General features: G+C 37.4%; 1 protein-coding gene across 1 annotated transcript; it reads left to right on the forward strand.

Moving 5' to 3' along the window:
- Positions 1 to 73: 73 nt before the first annotated feature.
- LOC134653297 (uncharacterized) lies at positions 74 to 2,698 on the forward strand. The gene is made up of 3 exons (XM_063508624.1): positions 74 to 553; positions 1,604 to 1,830; positions 2,278 to 2,698. The coding sequence occupies exons 1-3, from the start codon at positions 251 to 253 to the stop codon at positions 2,324 to 2,326; spliced, it is 579 nt and encodes a 192-aa protein (XP_063364694.1). The 5' UTR covers positions 74 to 250; the 3' UTR covers positions 2,327 to 2,698.
- Positions 2,699 to 13,705: the final 11,007 nt, after the last annotated feature.

Below are 13,705 nucleotides of genomic sequence, written 5' to 3' on the forward strand. Positions count from 1 at the left end.
AAGATATCTAATTTATAAACTACATTGAAACACAAACTAACGATTAAGTTTAGTATACCAGCATTAAGACTCTGTGGTGTATTTGCATGTGTGCGTCCGCACGCACACAGGCGCGGCTACTTGTAATGTACAATTACGAGTAATAAACGAGCATCTATCAGAGCCGGTTGTTTCACTTAAGTACTTGCATATACCTCACTGGCGACGATCCGCGTCTTAACCGCGTGTGTATTTAGAAATAACCGTTGTAATGGCTACTAAAACTTCTATCGGAAATTTAAGTCAGTTTGACCCTAATACCCAAGAATGGGAAATTTTCAGTAGTCGTTTGAAGCAGTTCATCGTTTTAAACGAAATTAAAGATGAGATGAAACAGGCAGTGCTACTGACACACCTGCATGACGATACATACCGGTTATTGAAGAACCTTGTGTACCCAAAAAAGGTAGAAGTCGTTGGGTACGACGAGCTGTTGAAGGTGCTCGACGGTCATTTTACTCCGAAGAGGTGTACCTTCGCTGATGGGCATTTCTCAGGAGGGCCATTTTTACGTGTCCGGGGCAAAAAAAAAAGATTTTACTGTTCAATAAATCTGAATTAATTCAGGCATGATCTTCAGCATATATTCTGTCTGGAACGCTATCAATCTATTTATTTATTATTTATATAATACACGAAAAAAAAAAATTCAAATCCGAAAAATGATGTTCGGTGGGCGTGTCCCGCACCCAGAACATAAATTGAACATAGAAGTGTTTGAGGCTGCAGGAGAACATAATTAATAGGTGATTAGATCTTTAAACACTAGTCAACCACTTCAAATAGTTTTAAATTGAGGAAGTTCACGCTTTGAAATTCTGTCATTTAAAAATACTATCTATGTTTAAGTCTAGCAAAAATATTTGTTTTCCGTATTGTTTACATTGTTTTATAAGTGCATTAAATATTTTTGAGCATTGAACACCACTAAAAAGTTTATATTGATTGGGTGTAGGTAATATAAATTTCTTTTTGATGAGTGTGCCCTCGGATTGTATGAATAAACATTTTCTCCTTCATGACACTTATGTGCGCATTTGTGGTCAACATGTCTGAAACTCGTTTCAGGACCATACATCGCCCTTTTGTATGAGAATAGTCAATTAGTGTGGAATCACTTCTAGAGATGTTGTTTCATAAGCCGTAAATTGGTTATTTTAAAATCTTGAGTAAACAAAGGTACTATCTATTAAACTTATTTAAGCTTACGATATCATTAGCCTCGCTACATCGCTTATCAACAAATAAGAATGAAAAATATGAATAAATTATAATATAATTTAGATATAAATACAAAAAAAAAAAAAAAAATGATATATATTTGAAGTGTGATTTATTTTGATTCGGTGACGCAAATTGATTTCAGTGCCTGCACATGATTTCGGTGTTTTTAAAATCTTAAATATCATAAAAACTATAAGGTTCTAATGGAGGCCTCCACTACCAATATTTTTTATATTAAGGCTATATTTTAGGAAATAAAGTCACGTATCAAATAAGTAAAAAAAAATTTCGGCACCGAAGTCAGGCACCGAACGTCATCTCTGAGAATCGCCCTCATAAGAGCAAATTCTACGAGGCAACGCGTGACGTGGGGGAGAGTGTCGAGAAGTGGGCGGCTAGGATCAGAGGACTCGCCGTGCACTGCGAGTTTGGAACCTCGCTGGACATGCTGCTGCTGGACAAGTTCGTGCTGGGACTACGCGCCGGCAAGGAGCGCGAGCGACTCTTCGAGCAGGACGTCACCACGCTCACGCTGGCGAAGGCGATGGAGCTGGCACAGCAGACGGAGTGTGCGCAGAAGGCGCGCGCAGACGCGGTGGCCGTGACCGTGAAGCAGGTGCCGGTGTACCGGGCGGGCGCGCAGCCGTCCGCCGGCCGCCGGGACCCCGAGGCGAGGACCTGCTCGGTGTGCGGTATGAGGAGCCACGACGAGAGTACATGCCGATACAAGTCCTACCGGTGCCAGCTGTGTGGTGAAAAAGGACACCTCAAGAAAGTGTGTACTTCCAAAAAGCATACAGGTACAGGTAAGTATACAGGTGGTCCATCTGACGTGATTAATGTAAACGAGGATGCCGGGGCTGACGAGGACTCGTGGTCACCACCAGTCGAGCCGCCGTCGGCTCCGGCCGCCCCCGCGCCCCCGGCGGCGTGCGTGCTCCCTCCGACCCCTCCCCACGGGCAGACAGTCCTTTACAGGCGGATGTACAGCCGCGTGACGTAGTGAGCGATGAGGCCGATGAGTATTACGATACAGGGCTCTCTGGGGAGGAGGAGGAAGTAGAGGAGCGTGAGGGGTCGCGCGCGCCGGCCGCGGAGGTGCCGGAGTGCGCGGTGGCACCTGCCGCGGAGGAGACGCCCGCGCCCGCCATCACTGCCGACGCGCGGTTGCCGCCGCCGCTTCCGACAATTACTAGACCGAATTTAAGGCCTACAGATAAAAAGATTAGTTATAAGAGTTAATGTTATTATTTTGTGTGTGTTAGTTATTATACTTATTAGGTAGTATTAAATACTGATGTATTGTTTATTCTATTGGCAGGTCTTACAATTAACGGTGGAGAAATGTGGTGTATTTGCATGTGTGCGTCCGCACGCACACAGGCGCGGCTACTTGTAATGTACAATTACGTGTAATAAACGAGCATCTATCAGAGCCGGTTGTTTCATTTAAGTACTTGCATATACCTCAGACTCCCACAATTGTTATCCAGAATTTAAACTGTGTTGCGATAGTTATAATAAAATAGTTAACCCCTTATTCAAACAAACAGAAACTAACGTTTTTCCACTGTTTCTTAGATTTGACAAACGGTTATGAATAACACGATTAGTATGCAGATGGGTATAAGACAGGGATGTTGCGGATGCAGATTTTTTGACATCCGCGGATGCGGATGCGGATATTTAAAGGCTCACATCCGCGGATGCAGATACGGATGCGGATGTCAAGTTTAGGTACTTAGAAAACGTCAAATATTACATTTTTAGTATTTTTTATTTATAAAAAACAAAACGTTTAGTATTTGAGCAAGAATATAGGTGCGTTATATTTAATAAACAGTAATTTGGCCGACTTTTCTGGATCTAGACGATTTCGTTATAGGTAATGACGAAATTACCTAGCACTTACGCCGCCGCTAAGACGTTCCTGTACCGACTTGTTCGATATCCGCATCCGCATAAGCTCCGCATCGATTTTATGCGAATGCGGATGCAGATGCGGATGTTGAAAATAATGCGGAAGTTTCGCGGTTGCGGATGCGGATGCGGATGTTCGCAACATCCCTGGTATAAGATAGAAATGTAGGTAGGAATTTCTGGCGTAGCAGCCCATTCACTGCTACGCATTGCTAAGTTGCTAACGAGCGCTACGGTGCTACGTCCTTGCCATACTGTCGTATTCGAACTTAAAGATATTCACAAGAGACGACACGTACTAGATCCATTCTAGATACGTTATAGGTTAGATTTCGACTAGTTCTCTTTTACAGCGCAAATCGGGCAACCAATGTCACTTTTACGATAGATCGTGTTAGATATCTATTAGATGTGAATTAGATCTCTAAGTAATATCTTGTGGAAATCGTTCAAGAGTATCTCCAGAATCGCGGAAATGTCAAATTCCGCGAGACTAAAAATATCATTATCGTATCTTGGTGATGTCTAAAAGATATAGATATCTAATATCTGGGGGGAGACCGAGCTTTGCTCGGAAAACATATAAAATCTCAAAAATTAGCGTTTTCCCAGAGATAACACCTAGCTAGATGGATTTTTCGCCCCCAAAAACCCCCATATACCAAATTTCATCGAAATCGTTAGAGCCGTTTCCGAGATCCCCGAAATATATATACCTACATATAAATAAATAAATATGCAAGAGTTGCTCGTTTAAAGGTATTAGATAGATATAAATAAATAAATAAATATGCAAGAGTTGCTCGTTTAAAGGTATTAGGTTTCAAAATCCGAATCGGGCCCTGTATCATTGTTTTCCCGCTACGTAGAGGCGTAACGACAAAATGTGTCATGCTCATAACTAGGTAGGCCAATTTCGGCCAGTGAGCTTGAAGATCGCTCATGTTGATTGGTGCATGGCATTCGAAATAAAGTAAAAATCGTGCGTGAGATGCGCGCGTGATTGGCGCAAGACGGTCGTCAAGGTCGTATCAAAACCGTAATAAATTACTAAATTAGAATCAACCTCAGTGTATCATGACATTTTCATGACTAGTGCTAACGGCCATATTCGAACTTTAAGATACGTCAAATACGAAACGAGATTGAAACGATATGGAATGGATAAAATCAGTGTCAAACAAGTGTCAAATGTGACGCTTTTGTTTGAACTGTCACTTTTGACACTTGTTTGACACTGATTTTATCCATTCCATATCGTTTCAATCTCTAGTATTTGACGTATCTTAAAGTTCGAATATGGCCGTAAATGGGTTTACTGCTGTATGATATCGTTCAGCAAATCGGCTTTTTCAGCAGTATACTTTTAAAAGTAGTTTGAATAAAACTCTGTGTATATTTTTATATGAATAATCAATAAAGCATAATATACACATACGCACATAAAAGTAAATGATAACTTTGGTACGTAATAGCTACATTTAATTTTTCATTACTAAACGTGAGTCAAAAATGTCCATAAAAATTTGAATTCCATAAAAGCCAACTGAAAGGTAATTGAGACCTTTGAGGTCCAAAGGGCAAAAGGTATAAGAGGCATTTGATTGATATCATTATAAAAATACGAAGGGGTTCCCAAGTACCCTTTTATGACTTCTTATATTGCGGTCGTCCTTTTGAGACCTTCTGGTGACAGTAAAATAACATAAAAAGTGATCTTTATTAATAAAATTGAGCTTTTTGTGATATATTATTGTCAAGATTGTATTTCTCGTAGTTGCACGCTATCATCATTAATACATTCACTGCCGAGAACTCGTATGTGTGTTCATTTTGTACTGGAAATGGGGTGCCTGGCACCGAAAGTGTTAAAACAGTTTACCTGTAAGTAATATATTATATATTATATTATATATGTCGAAGAGGGAGAGAGGGGGAACGCTAATTGTGCGGGGCTATTGATAGCGGGTGGTGGGCATGGTACCTCGATGTATTACTTCACAGCCAAAATAGTAGGTATGCTACCAACGCATGAAATAAACATTCGGACTCATTAACCATACTAGTGCCTACTATATTTCAGTACTAAATGATGAAAAGAACTAATTGCTATTAGAATGTTGACTGGTTAAATTGAAAATAAAAAGATCACATGAAATCGTTCAAATCTTTATTTCAGTCAAACTAAACCGGTTCCAACCCTCACCTCTGACCCGAGAAGATTTAACCCGGCAACAAACTCGGCGGGACACATCTTTTCAAAACAACACATAGTTTCTTTATTTTACAAAAGTAAGCTTATAATGGCACATAAGAAATCAAAATAACACTTGGAATAAAACACTTAGCTAAACGGTTAAAGAACGTGAGAATCTATAAGCTTTCAGAATAATCCTTCAGGTGTAAGCCTTCAGGAACGTAGCGAATTAGGCACGAGCTTGGCTAACGTCCGATCTCTAGCGCGGTCCGATCAAGAAGAAGGAAGCCAGTTCCAGCGGCGGAGCCAACCGCTCCCGCCTCCAATTCAAGTTGGTAAACCTGCCTGACCAGTCTACCAACATAACGACAAAAATGCCCACTCGTGCCTACGTTCACTCAAGATATACCTCTTGACGTTCCAAAGCCTTCTACCTGTCATTTTCGTTCAACAATACACCAATAGATGGCGTTATACTCTCTGCGCAACTTTATTATTTCGTTACAAGCAAATAATACGTAGCCAAACATTGCTAATCAACTTTATACGGGCGTCTAACTATGAACTGTAACGCTGCAATACGTCCTTCTGGTGTCTCGCTCCGACATATATAATAGTTCCATAGAGAAATAATTAAGGAAAAGTGGAAAAATTCACAGTGTCGGGCGAGCCTCGAACTCTCGACTCTGGGATGCCAGCCCATCGATCTGCCATCTGAGCTACCGAGACTTACCCGTTGACAGCGTATATAATATGAAGAATACGGTGTAAATATTTTATTATACTTTCCGCCCTTATACATTCCTATGTAACGCGGACTATAAAGACAAATGTGTCGTTATCCATGAAAAGGGACCTTATTGTCGATGGCGCTTACGCCATTATTAACGATGCTCGATATAAACTACAATGCCGCGCGACGCTGAGCGGCGTAAGCGCCATCGACAATAAGGTCCCTTTTCATAGATAATGCCCCAAATAGACATGCTTATCTAATACCTTTAAATGAGCAATTCTTGTTTATTTATTTATTTATTTATATATATATATATATATATATATATATATATATATATATATATTTCAGGGATCTCGGAAACGGCTCTAACGATTTCGATGAAATTTGGTATATAGGGGTTTTCGGGGGCGAAAAATCGATCTAGCTAGGTCTTATCTCTGGGAAAACGCGCATTTCCGAGTTATTATATGTTTTCCGAGCGAAGCTCGGTCACCCAGATATTCAAAATAATAAGCTCTGTAGGTACCTATAGTATTTATACAATGGTGAAATAACACGTAACAAACATATCTAAACTGTCATTTTATGTAACTTGCTAACTATGTAAACAAAAACCGGCCAAGTGCGAGTCGGACTCGCGCACGGAGGGTTCCGCACCATCAACAAAAAATAGAGCAAAACAAGCAAAAAAACGGTCACCCATCCAAGTACTGACCCCGCCCGACGTTGCTTAACTTCAGTCAAAAATCACGTTTGTTGTATGGGAGCCCCACTTAAATCTTTATTTTATTCTGTTTTTAGTATTTGTTGTTATAACGGCAACAGAAATCATCATCTGTGAAAATTTCAACTGTCTAGCTATCACGTGTTCGTGAGATACAGCCTGGTGACAGACGGACGGACGGACGGACAGCGGAGTCTTAGTAATAGGGTCCCGTTTTTACCCTTTAGGTACGGAACCCTAAAAATCACTAGTAAATCCATCATTCAGAGACAATTTCAATATGGCGGTTTGTTTACATAGGTAGTAGCAAGTTCTATAGAATGACACTTTACATATTATAAATTCTATGTGTTTTTCTTTGCCGTAGTCGTTGAAAACCAGCCTGGAAATAGCAAAGTGCTTTTAAAATTAAAAACTCATTTCTCGCTGTTTGGTTTTTCGTATACTGGAACAATAAAAATAGTTTTTATTGTGTAACTATGCATGCAAAAGTTACATGCGGAGTTTTAAATTATTTGTTCCAGAATGGGAGTTGAGTGCAGTTAAAGTACGCGTGGAAAAAGTTTTGGTTTAATTTTTATCCCATTAAGGAAAAAAAGTTGTTTTTAAACTTGTAAATGCTTTCCATTACTATGTTAAAGGCAATATAAAAATATCTTGGAAAGACTGTATCAGGTTCTGTGCTCAAAAGGGCCTAACTTGTCTGTCTATCTATTATCTGACTTTATTACGTGATGATTAATAGGTATAAATAGTTAAACATTGTATGTTGCACCGTAGCGACGAAAATAGGCTAAGTAAGTGTATGACATTTCTTTATTAATTAATGGTGTCAGTCGATCAGCTTTGTTTTGAGGATCAAATCTCCATAATATGGGCTCCATTAAAGCAATACAAAAGTCAGAAATGACCGTCAAAGTCTGATAATCATACCCTACAGAAAACACTTAAATTTTGAATCTTTGAGGTTTTGTATTTTTTATCATATCCATTTATTTTGTGTCCAATCTATATATAGTGATAAATTGCTCATTTTCTTTTTACGTATTCTAGACTTTGTTATAAACTTTAACATAATGTGTCATCCTCACTATTTTGAGCCAATATTGATGAAAGATGGGTCTATTTTAAATAGAGTAGCTTTTGGCCCGGGTGGTATAAGCTACTGTTAACCAACGGCTCTAAGAAGTACCTACCTAATTTAGTTCGTTTTTTTTAGCATTAGAAATAAGGTAAACAATCTTGATGTCTTTTAATTGAAAAACACATTTTAGAAATAAGTTACGGCAAAGTAACAATTATGAATCTAATACGATCATTTATATTCTTCTGGTACGGATATGATGGTCGTTCTTGTCTACGTGACAGCGTGGTAAAACGGTGTCCGTCACTTTCTTTCCCACGGTGTTAAACAGTGACAGTTATTTTATCACGTGGATAAAGATGGATAAAGCTATCCATAATAGGCTGGCTGCTTTCATAAGTAATCGTTTTTGATTTATAAAAAGCGTTTTTCAATTAAAAGACATGTCCTTCTTGCAAGTTCTTTCTAATGATAAAAAAACGAACTATAACCAAGGTTATAGAGGAAAAAATCTGCAATCAAATTACAATTTTGCAAACTTTTTGCTTGTAGGCCAGGGATTCCCAACATTTTTTTCATCGAGGCTTTTGAACAAAACATAATTTTCAGTGATTATAAAATAAAACTGAATAATAGTTTCAAATTTAACATTAAAATAGGAGCACTGAATTCATGTCATGCCGGCAATGCATATTCGATTTGTTTTGTATTTTGGGCAACAATGAAGGCATAAATACAGGTTGTTTCAATATTTGAGCGCAAAGTTTAAGTTTGCACATGCTGCAAATGTATGGGCGCAAATAGTGATTAACATAACGTATTGTTTGCTAATAGCGAGTTGGGTTCAAGGAATTCATATTTGGCATGTTCATTTTAAACTCTTGCGTTTTGTACACATATTTAATTACACAAACGGGTCTACCGCGATATAATTTAATTGTCCGTCCGTTGTCTGTCCGTGACCACAGCTGGTGCAACTCAGCTGAAACGTCGGAATTAAAGGTAAAAACAATTATATTATATCGCGGTAGACCCGTTTGTGTAATTAAATATGTTCATTTTGTTACAGCCGTTAATATTAACTTAAATATTAAGTTACGTGTAGTTTATTGATTTTATAAGATGTGTTAAGTTTTAAACAAATTCTTTCTTAGAATCTGACAGATAATGTAGATGGCACTGCCTGCCTGCACTGTCAGGTTCTCTGTTCATAGGCGCTGTTTGTTACAAAGCGGAAAACCCGTTGTTATCGGCTACGCTCGTAGCTCGCGCTGGTAAGTAGTTAACATATTAGGTATACTATGGCTGTCAAAAGTTGACGTTAGACTATTTAGTTACCACCATACGTCATAATGTATAGCACCATCTGGTTCGGCTGCTTAGGAGACATGATTTTCACTTAAACATTACACTTCTTATAACTACAAATATCTGGGTGACCGAGCTTCGCTCGGAAAACATATAAAAACTCGAAAATGTGCGTTTTCCCAGAGATAAGACCTAGCTACATCGATTTTTCGCCCCCAAAAACCCCCATATAGTAAATTTCATCGAAATCGTTAGAGCCGTTTCCGAGATCCCCGAAATATATATATATATATAAATAAATATATAAATAAACAAGAATTGCTCGTTTAAAGGTATTAGATTAATAAGTAACTCTTTGAATACGCTTAAATAATGGTTAAATGAAAATAAATGGTACACTTTTAACTGAAAACCTTCTGATCATAATGAAAACTTATAATTATGAAGATTCAAGGAAATTATTAAAAATAATACAATACCATCTAACGGTACAAATATAGGTTTCCATTTTTGACCTGTCCGTATACAAAGGTACAAAGGATTATTTGTAATGTAACCTGAATGCTATAATGACATTCCTATCCGCTTGTTTCAAACATACTAAGCAGACATTTCTCGAAGCCTCCGCCTTTACAAAGCGCAACAATATTTGCATACAAAACCATTGCTTGTTCGACAATCCCACAGTCTACCAAATACGAGTAATAACAATAATCCATCTATTATACCTATACTCGTATAATAGACTATTTACAGGAAAGCGAACCAACTAGATTTCACCAGAACAATATTTTTTTCACCACAGTTTACCTGTAAGTATTTTATCCACAAGAGTGGCAAAGTATTCTGATGAAAATTTTAAATTGTTTCCTCATGTTGGCTGGTAAAATTCACTTTATGTGATGATTTTGAGTGATGAAAAGTTTTATATTAACTTTCATTTGAATTTTATCTGTAACGTTTTACAGTTAGTATTTTCCTCGCGTTGTTTGTGTGGTGAAAAATTATGTTTTCACTCGGGAGCAAAGTTTGTTTAACCTCACGTGTCTTGAAACTCTCGCAAATCTTAAGATTCAACTTTTCAAACGATTTGCTAGTCTTGTGGTTTAAATATCAAGCTCGTTTTAAAACTTAAGTTTATTTGATAGAATGTTCAAAATGTGGAAACTGAAATGGATAAATATAAATTCTGTTATCTTTATTAACGTGAATTGCTAACGAATAAACTTCGCTCCAATTATTAGTATTTTTTATCAAATCCATCTATATATCTTTAAGAACAGACTAATAATTACTGAACCAGTGAGTTACCTACATCTTATGTCATACAATAGGTATTTTAGTTTTGATTCTTTTTTGTCCCGTGTATTTTGTACATCACCATCATCAACATCATCATCATAATTTAGGAGCTTTGCTTTTATCGGTGGAGTAATCGCCAATCATTTCTTTCTTGTAACCAGTATTTTCCTCATACTACGCATTATTTTTATTTGGGTGAGATAATTATTGTACTACTGATAAAATATGTTTATTGCGCTTACTTTCATCCTTTCTGAAACTGAAGTTAACAGAACCTCTTTGTACGGTCGAGATATTACTTTGCTTTTACTGACATCCTTAAGTTATGTATAATATTGCGGATGAACGGAGACAGCGAAGGTTAGGGCTGTAGTTTTTCGATGATTTACGTCGATGATTTAACCCGTGGAGCGCCCTAACAAGACACGTGTGCTAGTAACTAGTATAGGAGTTCCATACTACGGTAATTCTGGGGCACTCCAGGGGTTAATAAAATAAAAATACGCTATTCACTAAAAATGCATAACATTAATTGAACAAAATAGCAAAAACTTTTTACAGGTAGGATTTTTTTGACATTAAATTTATTGTAAAAGTTTTAGCAGACTTTTTCACAATTGCAACATTTTGAATAAAAAATTCGAAATGAATTATATTTTATGCTGCGAGTAAACATCAAGGCCTCTTAAAATACAAATCCAGCATGAATGGTTTCTGTTGCATAAAATATTAATAATATTTATTCAAACCAGGAATCTTCATTTTTTTATATAGTTTCATATGTTGTTGCACTAGCAAAGAATATTGAATAATAGAGAAAAATAATTACTGGAACAGAAAATAAAAACCTGTAATTAAAAATTCTTATAATGAATAAATGATGAGTTTAAACGATAAGTTTCTGGAACAATAAAACCAATCGCGAAACAATAAAAGGTGTCCAAAACAGTACAATTATAGGTCAACATTTAAACAGTTGAGCCACGCTGCTGCGTCGGGTGTGAGTTGCAGCAGGTCTTCTCACTCTACCTCCAGTGTATGAGTGCAGCATTCAGCGATGACTGACTGACTTTTAAGATCACGAGGCTGCGGTAGGCCTAAGAAGCGGTTGGAAGTTTTAAATATCTAAGGTGGATCAAAAAGGAAGCATTAGCCAAATATCGCTATTACCTACCAAAGGGGCCCATGCACTGATTAGGTATCAGTCCGCACGGACGATATCAGCCTGTTAGTTGTTCAGAACTGTCAATTTTTTGTTCTAACTGACAGGCTGGTCGTCCCGCCGGATAATCAGTGGACCCCTTAAGGCGCATTTTCGTAAGAGCTATTAAGCAAGAGTATTTTATTAAATACTCTTGCTTAATATTGCCTATTGGTACGATAAGACCAAGGAGAGCGTACATCGTACATGGATCAAATAAAGGATAAAACTCAACGTCGTGTCGTATCAGAGATAAAATAAGAATGAAATATAGGTTTAAATAAATAAATAATGTATTTACTTCAACACAGAATAGTACGTGCTGCCTAATAAGCGAGAAGCTAATATACCTATCTCACACAGTACATATTCAACCTTATTACATTGTTTACAACAATCAGGCTATCAAAGAGAAGGCAGAGGACCAACAAACGTGGAAATTTCTCCACCGACAAGAGTACCACTCTTAAATATATGAAGATTTAACTTGATTTACTTGGAAACTCTTTTATCACACGGCGAAGAAACCTCAACACAGAAACCTTTCACCTGATAACCTCCAAAAAAGGTCGAATAGAAGTAAAAATGTTTACTACCAAGCCTTATCTCAGACTGCGGATGGAGCTGCGTTTTAAGCCGTTCTTTTTAGTTAGAACCATCGTAGATTTACGTTATTTCCGTCCGACTGTGCCGTTGAGATTTTATCCGAGTTCTTAAACGTGGAAACAGTGCCCCTCTGTTTGGAAAATATAAAAAATTATGGACTTTTGCACTGCGAAAGCGTAAAGCGTGTTTTTTTGAAACAAAATTCTAAATATTTTTTGGTATTTGTTGAATAAAATAATAAAAACAAGTAATTACTACTTAAATAAAACTGCATTTGAAATATTTTTTTAATACAGTTGCTCAAAAAGTGCTACTTTACGTAGCTGTTTAGCGTGCGGAAAGTTGGTTATCTCGAACTAGTGCTTTTTACTTTTCCAATTTTTTTAAATTTATACTTGTTCCAATTCACGACTACTTATTGATGAGTGTTAATATTAGTTTCCTTTAAACGTCGTAATCAGCATAAAAACCTACCGTTAATGTAAGAATACGAAAAATATTACATATTTCATATTTAATTACTTACCTCTTCATCAATATAACACGTTTATTTTTTAATATTCAATATTGAAAATTCCGTTCTTAATAAGTTGACTGAATGGAACGGAATAGCTGCCAAACGCCCATAGATATAATATACTTAAAGACGACGTCTAACCGAGCTGTCACTGTTACCACTTTTGTTTAGTGTACGATTAACAATGTTTTTCTTATTTTTTCGCAACTGTATTAAAAAACGTCGTTCGATACACGTGCGGAAATGTCATTCTTCACTCGTCCCGAGTCTTGCCACTCGCCTGCGGCTCGTGGCAAGATATCTCGGTACTCGTGAAGTAATGACATACCTTCCGCACTAGCATCGAAATGTACTATTACAGTACATATGGGGTTACTTTTCCGCACTAGTGCGTAAAATAGCACTTTTCGTGCGTATGTCGAAACTTTAAAGTGCCATATGTACTGTAAAACGTTGTTCGATACACGTGCGAATAGGTAATTCGCAACTCGTGTCGATTTAAAACACTCCCTTCGGTCGTGTTTTAATTTATCGCCACTCGTTTCGAATTTCCTCTTTTTCGCACTTGTATCGAAAATAACTATTTCCTCCATAGGTGGTAACTGGTATATAAGTAGCATTTTCTTCAGTTGTGTTTGGAATCATCAGTCCCTTTATACCATCAAATCGTGCAAAGAAGTAACTACAGTCAACTACTGCTAAATATTTTTTCTACTCCCGTGCTTTTATTTGTCATTTAAAGGGTCGTGCACACACCTTTAAAACCCTACCTTATAGTTGTCAAGACAAGTCTTTAGTCTATTCCCCAAAAAAGAATTTGTGCATACACGCAGTATCTTTTTGG

Source organism: Cydia amplana, chromosome 13 (genome assembly GCF_948474715.1).
Source record: "Cydia amplana chromosome 13, ilCydAmpl1.1, whole genome shotgun sequence".
In the NCBI taxonomy this organism is placed as follows: Eukaryota; Metazoa; Arthropoda; class Insecta; order Lepidoptera; family Tortricidae; genus Cydia; species Cydia amplana.